The sequence below is a fragment of the Rhinoraja longicauda genome, chromosome 4 (genome assembly GCF_053455715.1).
Source record: "Rhinoraja longicauda isolate Sanriku21f chromosome 4, sRhiLon1.1, whole genome shotgun sequence".
NCBI lineage: Eukaryota > Metazoa > Chordata > Chondrichthyes > Rajiformes > Arhynchobatidae > Rhinoraja > Rhinoraja longicauda.
In genome coordinates, this window is record NC_135956.1 from 11,416,996 (window position 1) to 11,441,737 (window position 24,742).

Genomic DNA, 24,742 nt, shown 5'->3' on the forward strand with positions numbered 1-24,742 from the left:
GAGTTCCTTTGCACCTCTCTCCCCATTTAGAAAAAAAATTGCTGCTTGCAGTTCTGTAATCATCTGTAGGACTGGACACATTTCTCATCTGACAATTTAACTTTGCACCATGCATAGTTAGACTCCTTGATTATATAACCATCACTTAACTAGTAGACAATGTGTATTTTCTCAATTTAATTTTAATTATCATTAATGTTTTCAATTAACATGCTTTAACATAATGTGATTTAAAAAGATTTTTTTAAACTAATGAACATTTTTTTCAATTGTATCTGAATGTCTGTCATCATCGGATAATTATATTCTCTCATCAGCTTTTAAGGGGATCTTTTAGTTTAGTTTAGAAATACAGCGAGGAAACAGGCCCCATTGAGTCCGTGCCGACCTGCAATCACCCCTGTACACTAGTTCTATCCTACACAATCTACAGGGACAATTTACCGAAGCCAATTAACCTACAAACCTGCCTGTCTTTGGAATGTGGGAGGAAACCAGAGCACCTGAGGAAACTCCGTACAGACAGCACCCGTAGTCAGGATCAAACCCAGGTCTCTGGCTCTGTAAGGCAGCAATTCTACTGCTGCGCTGCTGTGCCGCTCAATTTGACATAAGAAACTCAGCCAATGCTGTCCTTCCCCGTCACATTTTAGTGTTGACTGTTACATATTAAAGAAGGCCTGTCTGGTTTGTTAAATCTAAATATAATACATCCTAATGAACATCTTGACCAGCTTTGCTATATCTGTTGCTTCAGAACTAATGAGTATGAGTTAGCACAATTACCAAAAATAGATTGTTCTTATCATTGTGATAGCATTGCACTTAGTCTCAAGCTTGTTTTAGTTTTAGAGATACAGCATAGAAACAGACCCTTTGGCCCACCCACCAAGTCCACACCGACCAGCAATCACCCATACACTAGCTCTATCCAACCCTCAAGGGACAATTTACAGAAGCCAATTAACCTACAAACCTGCATGTCTTTGGAATATGGGAGGAAAACAGGAACGTAGGATAAAACTGGAGCACCCGGAGAAAACCCATGCAGTCACAGGGAGAACGTACAAACTCCATACAGACAGCAGTTGTAGTAAGGTTCAAACCCAGGTCTCTGGCGCTGTAAAGCAGCAACCTACCGTGTGCCGCCGTGCACCGCCCTTGTGTTATGTGATCTGGATTATTAATGTGGCACTTACCAAAATTAATTGCTTTGTATGTACGTTGACTTTGAATTATTATGCCCTGTCTAAATGTTGCTTGCGTGCAGGTACGCCAATACAAAATGACCTTCAAGAGTTCTACTCTCTAGTAGAATTTGTGAATCCAGGCGTTCTTGGATCCTCATCCACCTACAAAAAGATTTATGAGGAACCCATCATCCGGTCACAGCAGCCCTCTGCGGCTAAAGTAAGAAGTAATGTTCATCTTTAAGGCTAAATGTAATGTTTGTGTAAGGTACATAGAAACATAGAAAATAGGTGCAGGAATAGGCCATTCAGTCCTTTGAGCCAGCACCGCCATCATCCAAAATCAGTACCCCGTTGCTGTTTTCTCCCCAAAACCCCTTGATCCCGTTAGCCCTAAGAGCTCTATCTAACTCTCTCTTGAATACATCCGGTGAATTGGCCTCCACTGCCTTCTGTGGCAGAGAATTCCACAGATTCATAACTCTCTGGGTGAAAATGGTTTTCCTCATCTCCAGTGTATTCCAGTGAATACAAGCACAGTCGACTCATTCTGTCAGTGCCGCCATCCCGGGAATTAACCTGGTGAACCTACGCTTTCCTATATCTTATCTTTTCTATAACATGGTGCCCGGAACTGAATACAATACTCTAAATGTGGCCTCACCATCGCCTTATATAACTGCAACATGATCTCCCAACTTCTATACTCAATACTCTGAGTGACGAAGGCCAATGTGCCAAAAACCTTTTTGACCACCTTATCTACCTGCGACTCCACCTTCAAGGAACCATGCACCTGCACTCCTAGATCCCTCTGCTCCACAACACTCCCCAAAATCCTACCATTCACTGTGTAGGCCCTGCCCATGTTAGACTTCCCAAAATGCAACACCTCACAGTTCTCTGTATTAAACTCCATCAACCATTCCTCAGCCCACCTGGCCAACCGATCAAGATCCTGCTGCAATTTTTCACAACCATATACATTATCTGCAAAACCATCCTCTTTTGTATCATCAGCAAGCTTGCTAAACTTGCCGTGTATATTCTCATCCTAATCATTGATGTAGATGACAAACAATTTTGGGCCCAGCACAGAACACACCAAACCTGAGGCACACCACTAGTCACACGCCTCCAGTCTGAGAAGCAACCTTCCACCATCACCCTCTGCTTCCTTCCATGAAGCCAATTTCTATCCATTCAGCTATCTCTTCTTGGATCCCATGCGATCTAACCTTTCAGAGCAGCCTACCATGTGGAACCTTGTCGAATACAGCATCTACAGCTCTGCCCTCATCAACCCTCTTGGTCACGTCTTCAAAAAATTCAATCAGATATGTGAGACACGACCTCCCACGGCCAAAACCATGCTGACTGTCCCTAATCAGCCCTTGTCTATCTAAATGCATGTATATCCTATCCCACAGAATACTCTCTAGTAACTTTCCAAGTACAGATGTTAAGCTCACCAGTCTATAGTTCCCAGCATTTTCCCTGCAGCCCTTCTTGAACAGAGGCACATTTGCCACCCTCCAGTCTTTCGGCACCTCTCCTGTATTTAAGGACGACTCGTAAATTTCAACCAGGGCTCCTGTAATTTCCTTTCTAGTTTCCCACCATGTAAATGGATATACCTGATCAGGCCCTGGAGATTTGTCTACCTTCATGCACGATAGTACCTTCCAGACCTCTTTGACTGTAACACTAACTGCTCTCAAGACACTTACATTGACTGCCCTGATATACTCTGCCTGATTTGTAAACTGTTGTTATCTGTTGGCTGAGGGGTGGTGAGGTGGTAGAGGCAAAGAGATATTTTGAAGACAGTTGGCCCTCACTGTTCCTGCTCATTAAATAAATTAATCTTCTGACGTGGCACTAAATCATAAAGATCTGCAACTCCAGATTGTATTTCCCCCCCAGATTGCCCTTATTTTGGACGTCACGATGGCGCAACGCTAGAGTTGCTGCCTTATGACGCCAGAGACAATAGACAATAGGTGCAGGAGTAGGCCATTCGGCCCTTCGAGCCAGCACCGCCATTCAACGTGATCATGACTGATCATTCTCAATCAGTACCCCGTTCCTGCCTTCTCCTCATACCCCCTGACTCTGCTATCCCTAAGAGCTCTATCTAGCTCTCTCTTGAATGCATTCAGCGAATTGGCCTCCACTGCCTTCTGAGGTAGAGAATTCCACTTCTGAGGCAGAGAATTCCAGATTCAATCCTGCATAGGTTTCCTCTGGGTGATGTCTGTACAGAGTTTGTATGTTCTCCCCGTGGCTGCATAGGTTTCCTCTGGGTGCTCCAGTTTCCTGCCATTTTCCAGACTTACACGTTTGTAGGTTAGAAAGAGAAAAATAGGTGCAGAAGGAGGCCATTTGGCCCTTCGAGCCAGCACCGCCATTCACTGTGATCATGGCTGATCATCCACAATCAGTAACCCGTGCCTGCCTTCTCCCCATATTGGCTAATTGGCTTCTGAAAAATTGTAAATTGTCCCTAGTGTGTGTAGGGTAGTGTTAATGTATGGAGTGATCGCTGGTCAGCCCAGATGGTGGGCCGAAGAGCCTGTTTCCACACTGTATCTCTAAAGTCCAAAGTAAAGTCTAAAGTCATACTAATAGCACTTAATATGAGATAAATCTGAGATAGCACAGAAAGTTATGGAAGCTATGGATATTTTTAATGTGGAGATTGATAGATTCTTGATTAGTGCAGGTGTCAGGGGTTATGAGGAGAAGGCAGGAGAATGGGGTTGAGAGGGAAAGATAGATCAGCCATGATAAATGGCGGAGTGAACTGAATGGCCTAATTCTGCTCCTACAACTTCGATAGCAGCCCCAGGTGAGAAAGCTGAAATGCAAGCAGTGCCCAAAGTTGCATCTCAACACGTCCGCAGCAGAAGACAAGGGCAAGAGTCATGAATTGTACCTACAACAGGCAGTGAAGAAAACAAATGGCATGTAGGCCTTCATAAGATCTTCAATCTGTCTCTATCTCTGGCAACGGTCCCGAAGTGCCTGAAGTCAGCCACCATAGTGCCGGTGCCGAAAAAAGCAAGCATCAGCAACCTGAACGACTACCGTCCGGTTGCCTTCACACCGATAATTATGAAGTGCTTTGAAAGGTTGGTCCTCTCCCACATCAAAGCCACCATCCCTGCCTCACTAGACCCACATCAGTTCGCATACGGAGCAAATAGATCCACAGAGGACGCCATCTCTCTGGCTCTTCATACCGTCCCGACTCACCTGGAGAGACAGGGAACATATGTAAGGATGCTATTTATAGACTATAGCTCTGCCTTCAACACAGTCATCTCCTCCAAGCTCACCTCCAAACTCCACCAGCAAGGCCTCAGCTCGCCTATTTGCAACTGGATCCTGAATTTCCTGACGGAGCGCAATCAGGCAGTGAAAATGGGCCTCCTCCTGTCCTCCACCACCACGCTGAGTACTGGCACACCGCAGGGTTTTGTACTGAGTCCCATCCTCTACTCCCTCTTCACACATGACTGTGTCCCTGCATTCGCCACCAACAATATCGTCAAATTTGCGGATGACACAACGGTGATCGGGCTGATCTCCAACGGCGATGAATCAGCCTACAGAGCGGAGAGGTGCAGAACCTGGTGAGCTGGTGCTCAGAGAACAACCTGTCCCTAAACACAACTAAGGCCAAGGAGCTAATTATCAACTTTAGAAGGTCACAGAATAAGGAATACGCTCCAGTCTTCATCAACGGGAACAGAGTGGTGAGAGTGTCCAGCTTCAGGTTTCTGGGCATACACATTTCAGAGGACCTCACATGGTCCACCAATACTTCTGCGCTGGTCAAGAAAGCACAGCAACGGCTGTATTTCCTGAGAACACTAAAAAAGGTTGGTCTGCCACAACAGCTAATGATGACCTTCTACCGCTGCACCGCAGAGAGCATACTGACATACGGCATCTATGTGTGGTATCTGAGCTGCACGGCAGTGGACAGGAAAGCTCTTCAGCGGGTCGGCTGCAGAGTGCAGAGGATCATTGGGACACAGCTACCAGCCCTGGAGGACATCTACAAGGCACGCTGCCCCAGCAAAGCCACCAGCATCTACAAGGACTCCACACACCCATGCCACCGTCTGTTTGAACTACTTCCATCTGGCAGATGTTACAAAGCCTTCTACGCCCGCACCTCCAGACAAAGAAACAGCTTTATCCCTAGAGCTATAGCTGCTCTGAATCGGTCCTGTTGAGAGCCCGCCATGATCTGTCTCTGCCCCCAGGGTCATCTGGCACAACTGACCCCTGCATGAACCTTTTTTTTGTTGCACTTTACCTTGTTTCACCTTTTTTCTTTCCCCCCCCCCCTTTTGTTGTCTTCGTTTTCGCCGTGATTTATTTATATATTTTATAGCATCAATATGGAAGTGACATTCTCAATCTCGTTGTACTTGTGCAATGACAATAAAAGATATCGTATTGTATTGTATTGTATAACGAGAAGATTTGAGGTGCAAGGAGGTCCTACTGCAGTTGTACAGGGCCCTGGTGAGCCCACACTTGGAGTATTGTGTGCAGTTTTGGTCTCCTAGTTTGAGGAAGGACATTCTTGCTATTGAGGGAGTGCAGCGCAGGTTCACCAGGTTAATTCCCGGGATGGCGGAACTGACATATGATGAAAGAATGGGTCAACTGGACTTGTATTCATATGAATTTAGAAGGATGAGAGGAGATCTTATAGAAACATAAAAATATTAAAGGATTGGACAGGCTAGATGCAGGAAAATTGTTGGGGGAGTCCAGAACCAGGGATCACAGTTTAAGTCTAAGGGGTAGGCCATTTAGGACTGAGATGAGAAAAAACCTTTTCACCCAGAGAGTTGTGAATCTGTGGAATTCTCTGCCACAGAAGGCAGTGGAGACCAATTCACTGGATGTTTTCAAGAGAGAGTTTTAGCTCTTAGGGCTAAAGGAATCAAGGGATATGGGGAAAAAACAAGAACAGGGTACTGATTTTAGGTGATCAGTCATGATCATATTGAATGGTGGTGCTGACTCGAAGGGCCGAATGGCCTGCTCCTGCACCTATTTTTCTATGTTTCTGAGATGTCAAGCTGGAAAAGGTAGAGAGAAGATTTACGATGATGTTGCCATGACTAGATGGTCTGAGCTGGATGTTGCCAGGACGAAAGGTTTTGTAGGCTGGGATTCTATTCCTTAGAGCGCAGGAGGATGAGGGGTGAGCTTATAAAGGTTTTATAAAATCATGAGAGGAATAGATCGGGTAGATGCCCAGAGTAGGTGAATCGGGGATCAGAAGACACAGATAGTGAAGGGGAAAGGATTTAATAGGAATTTGAGGGGTAACTTTCACACAAAGGGTGGTGGGTATATGGAACAAGCTTCCAGAGGAGGTAGTTGAGGCAGGAACTATCCCAACATTTAAGAACCAGTTAGACAGGTACGTGGATGTATGAAGCTGTCTGATGAAGGGACACAACCCAAAATGTCACCCATTCCCTCTCTCCGGAGATGCTCTGTGTCCTGCTGAGTTACTCCAGCATTGTGTGCCTTTCTACATGGATAGGATAGTTTTGGAAGGGTATGGGCCAAACGCGGGCAGGTGGGACTAGTGTAGCTGGGACAGATTGGCCGGTGTGGGCAAGTTGGGCCGAAGGGCCTGTTTCCACGCTGTGACTAGTATATAAAATTCTGCTGCATCTAATCGGACGCTCTGTGCATGATCATTGGGAGGTAATTATAGAGGTACCCTGAAACACTGGTAGGTGGGGGGAGTGGAACATTTCCCATTACTATTCTGTGGTTGCCATGGGGAGAGTTCTGCAGGATGTTTTCCTAACAGCAGCAGTATGGCGGGCGGCGGCTACCACTTATGGCGGCAGGCAGTAGATAGGACTGTCTGGTAAACGTTTGTAACTTTGCCAGTGCCAAAACATGGTGACACTTGTGTACTGCCAAGGTGAGGTCTGCTACATGATTTTACTGGGTTGTATGCAAATCAAAGCATTTCACTGTACCTAGGAGGTGCATGTGACAATAAAGAGTATCATTGAATCAGCATGAGGGCGGCACAGTAGCGCAGCGGTAGAGTTGCTGCCTTACAGCGAATGCAGCGCCGGAGACAGGTTCGATCCTGACTACGGGTGCTGTACTGTACGGAGTTTGTACGTTCTCCCCGTGACCTGCGTGGGTTTTCTTCGAGATCTTCGGTTTCCTCCCACACTCCAAAGACGTACAGGTTTGTAGGTTAATTGGCTGGGCAAATGTAAAAATTGTCCCTTGTGGGTGTAGGATAGTGTTAATGTGCGGGGATCGCTAGGCGGCGCGGACCCGGTGGGCCGAAGGGCCTGTTTCTGCGCTGTATCTCTAAATCTAAAAAAAATCTAAAAAATCTAAAATCAAAGAATTAACGCAGTGACTGACCTAATGTTCTAATGTAAAGACTACTGCAAAGCGCAGAATTGTTGATTAGTTCAATTTAGTTTAGTTTAGTTTACGGCAGGGAATTCCCCCTGTGTGGAAACGCATCAACTTTTCAATGTTTTATTAATGCTGTAATGTTAACATTCCTTTGTAATTAGTTATTAAAATTAGTGACAGTGACTGGACTTGTGGATATCTTTGGGCCGAAAAGGCCTGTTTCCGGCTGTATATATATGATATGATATGATATGATATCATTGTAGACATGGTTGATGGAGATTGGCTGGTTCTGCGGTCGAGGAAGAAACGGAGGGCTTCAAGATCATCTTTGATCTTGAAGCCCAAATTATTGGTAACTGCAATCTCCAAAGGCATCTTAGGTCAGGAACCGTACGATTTGGGTTTAAATACAGCGGTCAGGGTTAAAACCTCTTGTACAATTTTTTAAAGGTAACTTTACCAATTTTGAGATTTTGGTTTTAACACAACATGGTGGAATTCCCCAGACTACATATGGATACATATGGATACATCATGAGTGAACCCCATTCTCTAGTTTTAGTTTAGAGATGCGGCGCGGAAACAGGCCCTTCGGCCTGCTGAGTCCGCACTGACCGGCTATCCCCGCACATCAACACTATCCTACACACACCAGGGACAATTTACACTTACACCAAGCCAATTAACCTACAAACTTGTACCTCTGGAGTGTGGGAGGAAACCTAAGATCTCGGAAAAAGCCCTTGCAGTCTCGGGGAGAACGTACAAACTCCGTAGAGACAGCACCCGTAGTTGGGATCGAGCCCGGGTCTCTGGCGCTGTAAGGCAGCAACTCTACCGCTGCGCCACCGTATCGCCTTTACCTATGTATTTTTCTCTTCTGCTTAAAATTTTATTCGTTCTTTGCCACGGCACCACACTGTTGTAAGTTTATAAAGCATTATCCTCGGGTCCTCTGCACATTGTCCATGATTTTAATGCTCTATCAGCCCTTCCCTGCAGACCACCCACATGCACCTCCAGCTGGTTGGATTTAGAGTGGAGGATGAACAGTAAGAGAACAGTGGGAGTAAGAACCAGATGCAAAAATGTCGCATGTTGAACCAAGTCATAAAATAAGCAAATCCCACGCTGCTAATTTGGGTTGTAAAGCCTCCAAATATTTAACATTATCAAAATAGGGTTTTGTTTCAGCTGAAAGAATATTAAATTGGAGTTTTACCTATACAATTGTTCGGATTCCTGGTCCAAAAATGCCCTTGGGTTGGCCCGTGAAGCTGAACAATAAACAATGCAGTCTTGTTTAAAAAATCCATTAATTCAGGAATTCCTTCGTCTGCAGCTCAACATTCCAGCTTTTGCTCTTTTGCTATTTCTTTCTTGTCTTCAGGATGAAAAGCAGCTGGGTGACGAAAGGGCAATGGAGCTCTGCCGATTAACTGGCCTCTTCATACTTCGGCGCACACAAGACATCATTAACAATTACCTCCCTCCCAAGACTGAATGGATTATCTTCTGCCGACCGGCCGCACTGCAGCTTGAACTCTACCACAAGCTACTGTCGTCTCGTGCAGTGAGATCCTTCCTGCAGGGAAAGCTGGACAGCAGTCTCCACTTAACATGCATAGGGTTACTGAAAAAGCTCTGCAATCACCCCACGCTTCTCTTTAATACAATAAAGGTATTTGTTTGAAGTGCATATGGACATTAACTCCCGAAGAGCCGGTATGGCATGTTGCTTGTAAGAATGTTATGTTGTAATTCATCAAGAATAGTTTTAGTTTAGACAGACACAAAATGCTGGGGTAACTCAGCAGGACTGGCATAAACTCTGGAGAGAAGGAATGGGTGACATCTTGGGTTGAGACCCTTCTTCAGACCTTCTTTGTCACCCATTCCTTCTCTCCAGAGATGTTGCCTGTCCCGCTGAGTTACTCCAGTATTTTGTGACTACCTTCGGTTTAAACCAACATCTGCATTTGCTTCCTACACATAGTTTTGATTTAGTTTAGTTTAGAGATACAGCACGGGAAAAGGCCCTTCGGCCTGCCGAGTCCACGCCGACCAGCGATCACCCTGTTCACCAGCACTATCCTACACACACTGGGTGCTTTTTTAAAAACATTTACCAATTAACCTACAAACCTGAACATCTTTGGGGTATGGGAGGAAACTGGAGCACCCGGAGAAAACCCATGTGGTCACAGGGAGAACGTACAAACTCCGTACAGACAGCACCCGTAGTTAGGATCGAACCCGGGTCTCTCGGTCTGTGAGGCAGCAACACTACCACTGCGCCACCGTGCCGCACCATAGAACTCTAAGCAGGTTAAAAGGTATTTGGGTGTTCTTTGCGCATCAGAAGTCATACTTCAAATGTGAACCGTTCAAGTTATTATTGTGTTTGTGCCTGATGAAGACAATGAAATGTTTATTTGACCTCTCTCCTGAAGTGCTATTTTGGATTACATCAGAAAATGTTAGCTCTTCAGATTCCTTCAGAGGTCTAAGCACAATTTCATAACCACGAAACGCCATAAAATGTAAAAGCATTTAATGTTTCATAATGTAAATAATACGTCTCCTTAAAACAGCAAGAAATATACTGTGACTTAAACATGTTGTTTATATTTCATTTACTAAGTAGGAGGCAATTTGATAACTTTCCTTGATAACATTCCTTTTACATGGTCTCAAAGAAACCTGGTCATTTAAGTAGCAAAATCTGCTTGCGCTCCACTCTTGCCGACAGAATTTATTTTAAAGTACATTCTTGTAAATAAGATTGAATATTTAATACGTTGCGGTCCTCAGAGTTTTTTTTATCCCATGCTCTGCAGTTACCTTTAAAGATCTCTTGGGACTTTGATAGTATTTTTAAAGCAATATCATATCATATCATATCATATCATATATATACAGCCGGAAACAGGCCTTTTCGGCCCACCAAGTCCGTGCCGCCCAGTGATCCCCGTACATTAACACTATCCTACACCCACTAGGGACAATTTTTACATTTACCCAGCCAATTAACCTACATACCTGTACGTCTTTGGAGTGTGGGAGGAAACCGAAGATCTCGGAGAAAACCCACGCAGGTCACGGGGAGAACGTACAAACTCCTTACAGTGCAGCACCCGTAGTCAGGATCGAACCTGAGTCTCCGGCGCTGCATTCGCTGTAAAGCAGCAACTCTACCGCTGCGCTACCGTGCCGCCCAATCTATTAATCATCTCTGTGATATCTATCCCACTGACCAAAGTTGCTCAGGAGGTACTTTAAGCTTTGTGGGAGTCTTTGGGAGATAAACCAGGTATATAAACCATTTGCAAATTAATCAAAAGGATCCTTTAGTTGTATGTGTAGGAAGGAATTGCTTCTTTCTGCTAGTGTAAAGAAGTACTATGCTAGTGGTATCGTAGTATGCTGGTTATACACTGAAGATAGCCACTAAATGCTAAAAACTTCTTTACATCGGCGAAACCAAATGCAGGTTCGGCGATCGTTTCGCTCAACACCTTCGCTCAGTCCGCCTTAACCAACCTGATCTCCCGGTGGCTGAGCACTTCAACTCCCCCTCCCACTCCCAGTCTGACCTTTCTGTCATGGGCCTCCTCCAGTGCCATAGTGAGGCCCACCGGAAATTGGAGGAACAGCACCTCATATTTCGCTTGGGCAGCTTGCAGCCCAGCGGTATGAACATTGACTTCTCCAACTTTAGATAGTTCCTCTGTCCCTCTCTTCCCAGTTCTCCCTCTATCTTCCTGTCTCCACCTATATCCTTCCTTTGTCCCGCCCCCCTGACATCAGTCTGAAGAAGGGTCTCGACCCGAAACGTCACCCATTCCTTCTCTCCTGAGATGCTGCCTGACCTGCTGAGTTACTCCAGCATTTTGTGAATAAATACCTTTGATTTGTACCAGCATCTGCAGTTATGTTCTTACACTAAACGCTGGAATAACTCAGCGGGACAGGAGGAAAGGAGGAATGGTTGGCATTTCGGGTCAAGACGCTTCTTCAGAAGAAGGGTCTCGACCAGAAATGTCACCCATTCCTTCTCTCCAGAGATGCTGCCTGTCCCGCTGAGTTACTCCAGCATGAGTTGCTTCTTGATTAGTATGGATGTCAAAGGTTATGGGGAGAATGAAGCAGAATGGGGTTAGGAGGGAGAAATGGATCAGCCATGATTGAATGGTTTAGACTTGATGGGCTGAATGGCCCAATTCTGCTCCAATCACTTATGATCTTATTTTGTGGCTATCCATTAGCTTTATGTCTGTTTTTACTCCTTTTACACTCCAACTTTCACTCTCCCTCACGGGCATGCACACATAACCCTAACCTTAATTATTTTTCAGATTTAAGTCATATTAGAATTTAATTTTTTTAAATAATGCAATGCTAGGTGTGAATGCAATTCACAGTTCTGATTTGTATGTTTGTGCTACAATTGTTTATATTGAGTTTAGAAAGATGAGGCGGGGACCTCATTGAAACTACCAAATAGTGAAAGGCCTGGATAGAATGGATGCAGAGAGGATGTTTCCACTAGTGGGGGAGTCTAGGACCAGAGGTCACAGCCTCAAAATAAAAGGATGTACCTTTAGAAAGGAGGAGGAATTTCTTTAGTCAGAGGGTGGTGAATCTGTGGAATTCATTGCCACAGAAGGCTGCGGAGGCCAAGTATTGGGTATATTTAAGGCAGAGATTGATAGATTTTTGATTAGGGTATCATGGGCTATAGGGAGAAGGCAGGAGAATGGGGTTGAGAGGGAAAGATAGATCAGCCATGATTGAACGGCAGAGTTGACTCGATGGGCCGAATGGGCTAATTGCGCTCCTATAATTTATTAACATTGCAATATGCAATCAAATTATTGTCTTAGAAATCAAGAATTGATTGAAAACGAGAGACAATTAAGTTAAATATGGGGTTCATACTAATTTAATCATCAAGTATTCGGAGAAAGTAAGCCATTCTGTCCTCTAGCAGAGATTCTGTTGTTCTACGATAGGAACTGAATTAGATCTTTGGTGCCAAGTTGCATTTACCACTGGTGCTGAGATATACAATCATAGTCAGATCACAGATGAATCAGAGTGCACTGGGCTAAAGAATATAACATCAGCAATTTCTATCCATTTTCTATTCATTTCTGATTATAGAAACATAGAAAATAGGCCCTTCGAGCCTGCACCGCCATTCAATATGATCATGGCTGATCATCCAGCTCAGTAACCTGTACCTGCCTTCTCTCCATACCCCCTGATCCCTTTAGCCACAAGGGCCACATCTAACTCCCTCTTAAATATAGCCAATGAACTGGCCTCAACTACCTTCTGTGGCAGAGAATTCCACAGACTCACCACTCTCTGTGTGAAGAAATGTTTTCTCATCTCGGTCCTAAAAGACTTCCCACTTATCCTTAAGCTGTGACCCCTAGTTCTGGACTTCCCCAACATCGGGAACAATCTTCCCGCATCTAGCCTCTCCAACCCCTTAAGAATTTTATATGTTTCTATAAGATCCCCCCTCAGTCTTCTAAATTCCAGCGAGTATAAGCCTAGTCTATCCAGTCTTTCTTCATATGAAAGTCCTGCCATCCCAGGGATCAATATATAAGCAGGCGTCAAATTGTGATACCGTCAAATGTTTCAAATGTTAACAATGTGAATTGTCCATTGTTGGCTCTTACTAGCCTTGAAACAATGTCATTAAGCTGGAACGAGTGTTCCAGGACTCAAGGGCTGAGCTATAAGGAGAGATTGGACAAGCTAGTGCTTTATTCCTTGGAGCGCAGCAGGCTAAGAGATGATCTTAGTCATGAGGGGAAATGATAGGGTAAATGCGCAGTCTTTTACCCAGACAATCAAGAACCAGAGGACATAGGTTTAAGGTGGGGGGACAGATTTAATAGGAACCTGAGGGGTATCCTTTTCACGTATAGAGTGGTTGGGTATATGGTATGAGCTGCCAAAGGAGGCAGTTGAGGCAGGTAAAATAACAACAGTTAAAAGATACTTCTGATATTTCTACATTTAGATGAATGAATTCAACTTTTTGAGGAGTATTTTCTTAAATGGCATGTTCCTTTATAAGTTGTCAATTTAGACACAAAAGGTACTTTGCCGACATAGTATTTTAAAATTAAATTAAATAGTTGGAACATAATGTGCTAAATTTATAGAAATGGAGAGAATACATTGCCAGCAGGTGAGGCAACTCAGAAATATAGCCCAGGAGAGTGCTTTTAAGGGCGGCACGGGGCCACAGCGGAAGAGTTGCTGCCTTACAGCTCCAGAGAGCCGGGTTCAATCCTGATTACAGTTGCTTGTCTGTATGAAGTTTGTACATTCTCCCCCATGACCTGCGTGGGTTTTCTCCGCTTTCCTCCCACACTCCAAAGGCGCACAGGTTTGTGGGTTAATTGGCATGGTATAATTGTAAGCTGACCCTACTGCGTGTAGGATAGTGTTGGTGAATGGGGTGATCGCTGGTCGGCGTGGACTCAGTCGGCCGAAGGGCCTGTTTTCGCGCTGTATCTCTAAACTAAACTAAACAGTGAGACCTGCTGTAGAGGAGCCAATATTTCTGAAAGGAAATTTCTTCCATGCATGATAAATGAATGAAACGTGGCGACTCTTCTGTACTGCCGAGGTGAGGTCTGCTGTATGATTTTACCTGGTTGCATGCAAAACAAAGCATTTTACTGTATATGTACATGTACATGTGACAATAAAGTAGCATTGAATTGTTGAAAACTATTCAGGTTTTTGGCACATCGGTTAATATGAGATAAATTACTTGTTTTTCTTTACTCCCTTAGAAAAATGAAAAAGACTCTGTAAAACCTGATATTGACCAAAAGTTGGAAATCAGCCCGTACAGAGACCTGACCAGCATCTTTCCGATGAGCTACCAACCAGATGCATTAATTGCAAATAATTCAGGGAAACTAAATGTACTGAAAGATCTTTTAGCCAGCATTCATGCACTGAGTCCAGCTGAGAGGTAGGGGAAAAGTTGGATTTAAATTAATAATGATTTACAAAATATTTGTGCATATACATAATTTTTTTCTATGAATGCATCTGCCACATATTGATTTGCAAAGATAAGGTCATGTTTATTGACTCCTCCTGTTTGGACGGCACAGTGGCGCAGCGGGTAGAGCTGCTGCATCACGGCGCCAGAGACCCAAGTTCAATCCTTACCTCAGGTGCTGTCTGCATGGAATTTACACGTTCTCCCTGTGACTCCGCGGGTCCCAAAGACGTGTGGGTTTGTAGGTTGGATGTGTAGATTGCTCCTGGTGTATAGGGAGTGGATGAGAAAGTGTGATTACATAGAACTAGCATGCACGGATGATTGATGATCGGTGGTTGGCATCGACTTGGTGGGCTGACGGGCCTGTTTCTGCGTTGACTCTCTAAGTATGTGCATTTGCTCACTTTCTGTTGAACGAATATGGCATCTATCTCCTACATGAGTCATCAGCTTCGTCACTGATTGTGTGGTTAAGTAACTCAATATCCATCAACAAGACTGAGCTGGCCATTGCCTGGCTCACCAATGTTCCTTTGTGTTTCGCTGGGAGTACTCGGTCTCCAGCCTCTTCATTGTCTTTATCCAAACATGGACACGGAGCTAAATTCCAGAGCTATGTTGACAATGACTGCATTTGGCATCAAGGCCACATGTGATTGCCTGCAGCCCAATGGAACACTGGTAAACTGAGGTTGATGAGCATCAAAATGAAAACTGTCCAACGGCAGATGTGTCTTACTCAAGATTACAGCATTTGCCGTTCCGCGTGTTTCTTTGATGCCTCACTCAGTTAAATGGTGGTGGTACAGCACCAGAGACCTGAGTTCGATCCTGACTATGAGTGCTTGCCTGTACGGAGTTTGTACGTTCTCCCCATGACCTGCGTGGGTTTTCTCTGAGATCTTCAGTTTCCTCCCACACTCTAAAGACGTACAGGTTTGTAAGTTAATTGGCTTGGTAAAATTGTAAATTGTCCCTCGTGTGTATAGGATATGTTAGAGTACAGGGATAGCTGGTTGCTGCAGACTCGGTGGGCCAAAGGGCCTGTTTCCACGCTGTATCTCTAAACTAAATCAGCCATGATCACAATGAATGATGGTGCTGGCTCGAAGGGCCAAATGGCCTCCTCCAGCACTTATTTTCTATGTTTCTAAAGAGTAGGAATTAACAGGCCCTTTTCAGAATGGCAGGCAGTGGCTAGTGGGGTGCCGCAAGGCGCAGTGCTGGGATCCCAGTTATTTACGATATATATTAATGATTTAGATGAGGGAATTAAAGGTGTCATCTCCAGGTTTGCAGATGACACAAAGCTGGGTGGCAGTGTGAGCTGCGAGGAGGATGCTATGAGGCTGCGGGGTGACTTGGATAGGTTGGGTGAGTGGGCAGATGCATGGCAGATGCAGTATAATGTAGATAAATGTGAGGTTATCCTGGTGGCAAGAACAGGAAGGCAGTTTGGTGGCCAGAACAGGAAGGCAGATTATTATCTGAATGGTGTCAGATTAGGAAAAGGAGAGGAGCAACAAGACCTGGGTGTGCTTGTACATCAGTCACTGAAAGTAAGCATGCAGGTACAGCAGGCAGTGAAAAAAGCTAATGGCACGTTGCCCTTCTCAGTGAGAGGATTTGAGTATAGGAGCAAGGAGGTCCTACTGCAGTTGTACAGGGCCCTGGTGAGACCGCACCTGGAGTATTGTGTGCAGTTTGGTCTCCTAATTTGAGGACGGACATTATTGCTATTGAGGGAGTGCAACGCAGGTTCACCACGTTAATTCCCGGGTTGACAGGACAGACATCTGATGAAAGAATGGGCGACTGGGCTTATATTCACTGAAATTTAAAAGGATGAGAGGGAATCTTTTAGAAACATATAAAATTCTTAAAGGATTGGACAGGTTAGATGCAGGAAAAATCTTCCCGATGTTGGGGGAGTCCAAAACCAGAGATCACAATTTAAGAATAAGGGGTAGGCCATTTAGAACTGAGATGAGGAAAAAAAATTTCACCCAGAGAGTTGTGAATCTGTGGAATTCTGTGCTGCTGAAGGCAGTGGAGGCCAATTCACTGGATGTTTTCAAGAGAGAATTATATTTAGATCTTTGGGCGAAAGGAATCAAAGGATATGGGGAAGAAGCAGGAACGGGATACTGATTTTGGATGATCTGCCATGATCATATTGAATAGCGGTGCTGGCTCGAAGGGCCGAATGGCCTACTCCTGCACCTATTTTCTACATTTTTATGGTTACACCTGAATTATCTCTGAACTCTGTAAATCACCTTGTGTTTTTTTCTGAGTTATTTCTTGATACTTGCCTCCTTGACTACACTTTTAGACATCTGTTCTGATAGTGACGTTTATAGCTCAGAATCAAAAATGGTCGAAGTGCTATCCTACTTGTTAAGTAACTTACTATGTTCGGTTACACTAATTGTTCTATCTAAATACAGGTTGATTTGCAGGAAATTAGTTTAAATGCACCGAAGGAAATATTTTTATACGGCTTTATAAGACACTGGTCCGACTGCATTTGGAGTATTGCGAGCAGCTTTGGGCCCCGAAACTGAGGATGGATGTGCTGGCATTGGAGAGGGTCCAGAGGTTTACGAGAATGATCCCAGGGATGATTGGGTTAACATATGTTGAGCATTTGATGGCACAAGGCCTGTACTTGCTGGAGTTTAGAAGGATGAAGGAGGACCTCTTTGAAACTTACCGAATAGTGAAAGGACTGGATAGAGTGAATGTGGAGAGGATGTTTCAACTAGATGGTCTCGGACCAGAGGCCATAGCTTCAGAATAAAAGGACGTACCTTGAGAAAGAAGATGAGGAGGAATTTATTTAGACAGAGGGCGGTGAATCTGTGGAATTCATTGCCACAGACAGCTGTGGAGGCCAAGTCAATATTTTTAATGTGGAGATTAACAGTTTCTTGATTAGTACGAGTGTCGGGAGTTATGGGGGAAGGCAGGAAAATGGGATTGAGAGGGAAAGGTGGATCAGCCATGATTGAATGGTGAAGTAGACTTGATGGGCCAAATGGCCTAATTCTGCTCCTAGAACCCATGAACTTATGAAATTGATGGAGCACAGAGTTGATGCATCTTTGAAATTAAAATATTTGTAGTATTAAATTTAAGCTATAAGTACAACTGGCCACATGAGGGAGCTGTAGTCGTGCAAATACACATTCACCTTTAACTCCCACCAGGCTTGTTAACCTTCTCAAATGATCTTTCAAAGAAAGTTAATGGAAATATAATAAACAAAAAAACCAATATTGAACTGCTCGTTGTTTCTAGTTGAACATAGAACAGTATGGCGCAGGAACAGGCCCTTCGGCCCACAATGTCCTTGCCGAACATGTTGCCGTGAAAGTAATCTGCTTGGTGATAGAAGGCACAGTCTAAAATGAAATCATGTCAGCAACGATTTTGTTAACAAATTTTCCTCTTTAAACATCATTAACTTAACTTTATTTACATTCACACTTTACAATTTTGTGTCTGAATTTAACAGCAAGGATGTAGACAAATTAACCAGTAGGGCGTGCAAGATATTTCAGCTAATTTTAATAGACGTGGAATCCCGGACTGCCAGCTGGCTCCCACCTTTAACTGTGGTTACCAAATTGTTTGCCCTTACAAAATGTTTACCCTCATGACTTTATGGTTAGAAGTCTTTAATCAAAATGCTGTTTTCTCTCAGAAAGTTGCACTTACATGTACCAAAGGTAGAGTTACACGACGTGGAAATAAGCCCTTCGGCCCAACTGGCCCACACCGACCAATGTGCCCCATCTACATTAGTTCCACCTGCCTGTGTTTGGTTCATGTCCCTCTAAACCTGTCCTATCCATGTACCTGTTTAAATGTTCCTTAAATGTTGTGATAGTACCTGCCTCAACTACCTCCTCCGGCAGCTTGTTCCACACACCCACCACCCTTTGTGTGAAAAAGTTACCCCTCAGGTTCCTATTAAATCTTTGCCTTCTCACCTTAAACCTATGTATGTCCTCTGGTCCTCGCTTCCCCTACTGCGGGCAAGAGTCTCTGTGCATTTACCCAATCAATTCCTCTTCCAATTTTGCACACCTCTATGAGATCACCTCTCATCCTCCCGCACTCCAAGGAATAAAATCCTAGCCTGCTCAACCTCTCCCTATAGCTCAGTCCTTTCGGTCCTGGCAACATCCTGGTTAAAGCGTCTCTGAACCCTTTCCAGCTTAACAACACATTTCCTAGAACGGGGTAACTAAAACTGAACGTGAAACTGTGGCCTCACCGGCGTCTTGCATAAGCTCGAGAAAACAACACAATGTTTTGTATGAACTACAATCACATTCTTATGGGGGCTTGTTTTAATTTTAATTTTCTCTGTTGCAGAGTTGTGTTGGTTTCAAATTACACTCAGACGTTGGACATCTTGCAGGAAATGTGCAACCTATTTGGATACAGCTACACCCGACTGGATGGGCAAACTCCTGTCAGCCGCCGACAGCAGATTGTGGAATCCTTTAACAGCAAACACAACGACAAATTTATCTTCTTACTCAGCTCAAAGGCAGGCGGAGTAGGACTCAACCTGATTGGCGCATCTCGTTTAATTCTGTATGATATCGACTGGAATCCAGCAAATGACATCCAGGTAACGTTTTTCACGTGATGTTTATGTTTGAAATGTGTCGGTGTTCTGAGCCTGTGCTTTTATTCTGTGCAGGGTAGAGGGAGCTGGGGGGGAAACGGCCTGGCTGTCGTACAAAGCTCCACTTAACCTGGGTCAAATTGTTCATTTGTCACTTCTCACGCCTGTAATAAGTGTGACGGATCTGAGAAATGCTTCAGATCAATGTCGTTGAAAGATGTGTTGGAAGGAACTGCAGATGCTGGTTTATTCCGAAGATGGAGACAAAATCTTCGGGCGGCCACGGTGGTGCAGCGGTAGTGTTGCTGCCTTACAGCGCTTGCAGCACCAGAGACCAGGGTTCGATCCTGACTACGAGTGCTGTCTGCACGGAGTTTGTACGTTCTCCCCGTGACCGTGTGGGTTTTCTCCGAGATCTTCGGTTTCCTCCCACACTTCAAAGACGTACAGGTTTGCAGGTTAATTGGCTTGGTGTCTGTGTAAATTGTCCCTAGTGTGTGTAGGATGGTGTTAATGTGCGGAGATCACTGGTCGGTGCGGACTCGGTGGGCCGAAGCGCCTGTTTCCGCACTGTATCTCTAAACTAAACTAAACCAAATACTGGTGTAACTCAGCGGGTCAGGCAGCATTTCTGGAAGAAAGGAACAGGTGACATTTCAGGTTGAGCCCCTTCAGGTCGAGATCCTAGTCTCTCAGTCTGAAGAAGGGTCTCGACCCAAAATGTCACCTATTCTCCACAGATTTCTCCACAGATGTTACTCCAGCATTTTGTGTCGATCTTTTGTGTCCGTTTAGGTGGAGATGAAATATGGCCGAGAATATGGTTGTAGTATATAGTTAATAAACCACTTCATATATGAGTCTGAAGTTTTTATGATTCATAGCTTACGAACAGTGTATCATAGTCATCGAGCTATAAAACATAGAAGCTGGCAGTTTGGCACATTATATCCATGCCTATCGAGTGGAACCTGCCCCCCTGGCCTGCACCTGGCCCATATCTCTCCAAGCCTTTCCTATCCATGGACTTATCTAACTTTCTTTTAAAATTGAGGGGTGGCAAGGTGGTGCAGCGGTAGAGTTGCTGCCATACAGCTCCAGAGACCCAGGTTCAATCTTGACTAGGGGTGCCATCTGTACGGAGTTTGTGCACGTGACCGGGTGGGTTTTCTCTGGGTGCTCTGGTTTAGACAATAGACAGTAGGTGCAGGAGTAGGCCATTCGGCCCTTCGAGCCAGCACCACCATTCAATGTGATCATGGCTGATCATTCTCAATCAGTACCCCGTTCCTGCCTTCTCCCCGTACCCCCTGACTCCGCTATCCTTAAGAGCTCTATCTAGCTCTCTCTTGAATGCATTCAGAGAATTGGCCTCCACTGCCTTCTGAGGCAGAGCATTCCACAGATTTACAACTCTCTGACTGAAAAGGTTTTTCCTCATCTCCGTTCTAAATGGCCTACCCCTTATTCTTAAACTGTTCCTCCCGCACTCCAAAGACGTACGGGTTTGTAGGTTAAATTACTTTGGTAAAGATTGTAAATTGGCCCCAGTGTGTTGGATAGTGCTGGTGTATACGGGGTGATCGCTGGTCGGCTCGGACTCTGTGGGCTGAAGGACCTGTTCCTGCGCAGTATCTATAAAATAAATTGTAGCCACCGCTACCATGTACAGCAGCAGCTAATTACATTTACGCACCACCCTCTGAAAAGGCTGCTGCTCAAGTCTCTTTTAAATCCTTCCCTTCTCACCTTAATGTGTAAGAAGGAACTGCAGATGCTGCTTTAAACCGAAGATAGACACAAAAAGCTGGAGTAACTCAGCGGGACAGGCAGCATCTCTGGAGAGAAGGAATAGGTGTCATTTGAAGGGTCTCAACCCGAAACATCACCCATTCCTTCTCTCCAGAGATGCTGCCTGCCCCGCTGAGTTACTCCAGCTTTTTGTGTCTACCCTCTCACCTTAATCCGATTCCTCCTCATTAAATGATATACCTCTCTATAAGATCACCCCTCAGCCCCCTATGCTCCAAGTTCGAAAGACCCAGCCTATCATTATAATTCAAACCCTCAATAATTTCAGGGTAAAAATAGGCTTAATTCTATGTTTCTTCTTATTCAACCTCAGTGATTGTGAGAGGAGTGCAGAAACATCAAGTGTGTGAGTTTGTTTAAAGCCTTGACTCTTGAGTTCAGAAACCGTGCTGTAATTTAAACAATGATCGTAGTATAAAATAACTGCCAAATCCTGTTGTGAATCTTAATGCATTTTTTGAATAGTTGTTTTGGACTGTTATTCGTGGCATATATTCAACTATATGCAATAAAAATGCAATTAGTGAATTTTAGTTCATTTGTTTATATTTGAAAACCGAATACCTATAATTATTAATATTTCAATGGTGAAAAGAAATAAATAGTTTGACCTTGATTGCTACATCAGTGTGGTTCCTTGTAGGTATTGAGGGAGTTAAGGGATATATTGGAAAGTAGCATTGAGGAACCAAGAAACTGTGATCGTATTGAGAGGTGGAACAGGCAAGAGGGATCAAGTGGCTTACTCTTGTTAGTTAGTTTAGTTTATTGTCATGTGTACCGAGGTACAGTGAAAAGCTTTATTGCTTCTATTTGTTATGTTTCATGGCAAGAGCATAGAAATAAGCGTAGGACAGGGTGACACAGCGGTAGAGTTGCTGCCATATGGCGCCAGAGACCCGGGTTCGATCTTGACTACGGGTGCTGTCTGTACGGAGTTTGTACGTTCTCCCAGTGACCTGCGTACAGGGTTGGGAGCTAATTGCCTTTGGTAAAATTGTAATTGATCCTAGTGTGTGTAGGATAGTGTTAGTGTGTGGGCATCGCTGGTGGACGCGGACTCGGTGGGCCGAAGGGCCTGTTTCCGCGCTGCATCTCCAAAGTAAACAAATCTAAACTGATATGCCAATTGGTCCTTTTAGGTGCAATAACAACTTAATTGTTACCAAGAGAGGAGGAGTAAATAGAAGGAGACATTTTACTACATCACGTGTATTATGCTGTGCTGTAAAAGCTTGGGTGATCCATTTAATGCTAAAATGGATATAAGAAAACTCACTATCGTTATACATATTTTGTATACTGTTTGTGTATCTACCCATCCCTATTGCTCCTCAATCATTTCCCATTGTAGATACCAATCCCAATTGGGGCAGGCATAAGTATTCCTCTTACTTTTTGGTTATTGCATTTTAAAGGCAGCAGGTTTTATATCCTTAAGGGCAATCCAAAAGATAAATGCTGTTGGGGGTGGGGGGGGGAATCGTTGAATAATAGTATAGAAATGAGGTCATTTGGCCCATGAAATCGATGCTATTATTTTTAGATTGACCCCTTGACTTGTTTTTTCTCCGCGACACTGAGGATTTAAAAAACAGCGAGGAAACAGGCCCTTCAAGTCCCGCCGAGTCCGCGCTGCCCAGCGATCCCCGTACACGAACACGATCCTATACACTAGGCACAATTAACAATTTTATCAAAGCCAATTAACCTACAATCCTGTACGTCTTTGGAGTGTGGGAGGAAACCCATGGAGAACACCCATGCAGTCATGGGGAGAACGTTCAAACTCCGTACAGCCAGCGCCCGTAGTCAGGATCGAACCCGGGTCTTTGGCGCTGTAAGGCAGCAACTCCACCGCTGCGCCACCGTGCCGCCCTTGGGCTGTTGAGTGGCTCTTACTTTTGTTGAGGGGATGTTCATCTCTGCATGATTAACGGCAAGTATTAACCAGAACATTAACCTGCATGGCAGCAACTTTACCACTGTGCTGCCCCAGATGCTAACTATAACATGAAAAAATGAATTATTTTGCTTGTCAACTCTGGTTCTTTGAACAGTCACTTCAAATCTGTATCCCCTCAATTATTTATCCTTCGGCTATTGGAAATAGCTTCTCATGATTTACTCTGAATTTTTCACAAATATAAACGCTCCGTCAAGTCTCTCCTTGCGCCTTTGTTCTCCTGTTTCTCTAGTTTACATGTGAAACTACATTCACTAATTCCAGTAAATCTCTTCAAAAGCCTCTTCAGTGTTTTCCTGCCGTACTTTAAATGTACTTCTCCAGAGTATCACTTCCTGGCTTTCATTGCGATACATTCTTTGGTATAAACCTAGGTTCCCATGTGTAGGAAGGAACTACAGATGCTGGTTTAAATCGAAGATAGACACTAAATGCTGGAGGAACTCAGTGGGACAGGCTGCATCTCTGGAGAGAAGGAATGGGTGACGCTTCTTCAGACTGATCAGTCACCCATTCCTTCTCTCCAGAGATACTGCCTGTCCCGCTGAGTTACTCCAGCATTTTGTGTGTATCTAGGTTCCCATGTGCTATTTTATAAATCATTTACCACTGTCAAAGATATGAGCACAAGCATACCCATATCTCTCTTTTCTTCCACAAACTGAAAAATTGTACAAAAAGGCGGCAAGAAGAGCTACCACCTTACAGCGCCAGAGACCCGGGTTCCATCCTGACTACTTCGGGCGCTGTCTGTACGGAGTTTGTACGTTCTCCCCGTGACCTCCGTGGGTTTTCTCCAAGATCTTCGGTTTCCTTCCAAGCTCCAAAGACGTACAGGTTTGTAGGTTAATTAGCTTGGTGTAAATGTAAAATTGTCCTTAGTGTGCGTAGGGTAGCGTTAATGTGCAGGGATCGCTGGTCGGTGGGCCTGTTTCCACGCTCTATCTCTAAGCTAAAAATGACATATTGGACAAAAGCTTTTTGCTCTACCTCGGTACACATGACAAGAAACTAAACTAAATAAAAACTAAAAATGTTTTCCCTGCTCCAAAATATACCAGTTTGCACATTTCTTTACTAAATTTCATTTGTCAGGCATCGACCACTCCACCAGACAGAAGTCTGTGTACTTTTGAAGTGTTTTCTCTTCCTAAATATTTACTACACTGACACGTTTTGTGTTTAAAATGTGGGCACATTTGAAACTAAATCGAAATCCATGAGCAATGTCACTATGTATTACAGATCCTGTGTGCGTGTGTGAACTGATTAAACATAACAGAAAAAGAGTGCCAATTGTGATTTGAAATTCAGGATGCAATTTTCAATAAGACTACACATGAGTTTGAATAATTATTTGTGTTTTTCTGTTTCTGAAGGCGATGGCCAGAATATGGAGGGACGGTCAGAGGAGGCCTGTGCACATTTACAGACTACTAACTACAGGTTTGTTCATCGAGTTGTATTATATCACTTATCTCAGATACTGGATATTTTAGTTTTAATGTTAGAGATACAGCGCGGAAACAGGCCCTTCTGCTCACCGAGTGCGCGCCAACCCGCACACTAACGTTATCCTCTCCACACGATTTACAATTTACAATTTAACCAAAGCCAATTAACATACAAACCTGTAGTCTTTG

At 44.2% G+C, this 24,742-nt stretch overlaps 1 protein-coding gene across 4 annotated transcripts in view; it reads left to right on the top strand.

Annotated features, from left to right (window-relative positions):
• The window catches only part of rad54b (RAD54 homolog B), a 111,852-nt gene that overhangs the window by 74,476 nt on the left and 12,634 nt on the right, over positions 1-24,742 (top strand). For 2 of the 4 annotated variants that reach the window (XM_078397182.1, XM_078397181.1), the window contains 5 exons: positions 1,271-1,410; positions 9,019-9,309; positions 14,456-14,640; positions 19,063-19,324; positions 24,479-24,545. In XM_078397182.1, coding sequence (XP_078253308.1) covers positions 1,271-1,410; positions 9,019-9,309; positions 14,456-14,640; positions 19,063-19,324; positions 24,479-24,545 — 945 coding nt within the window. Of the gene's footprint in view, positions 1-1,270; positions 1,411-9,018; positions 9,310-14,455; positions 14,641-19,062; positions 19,325-23,780; positions 23,937-24,478; positions 24,546-24,742 lie in introns of those variants that run through there. The other 2 variants (XR_013547151.1, XM_078397183.1) reach the window with 2 other exon arrangements.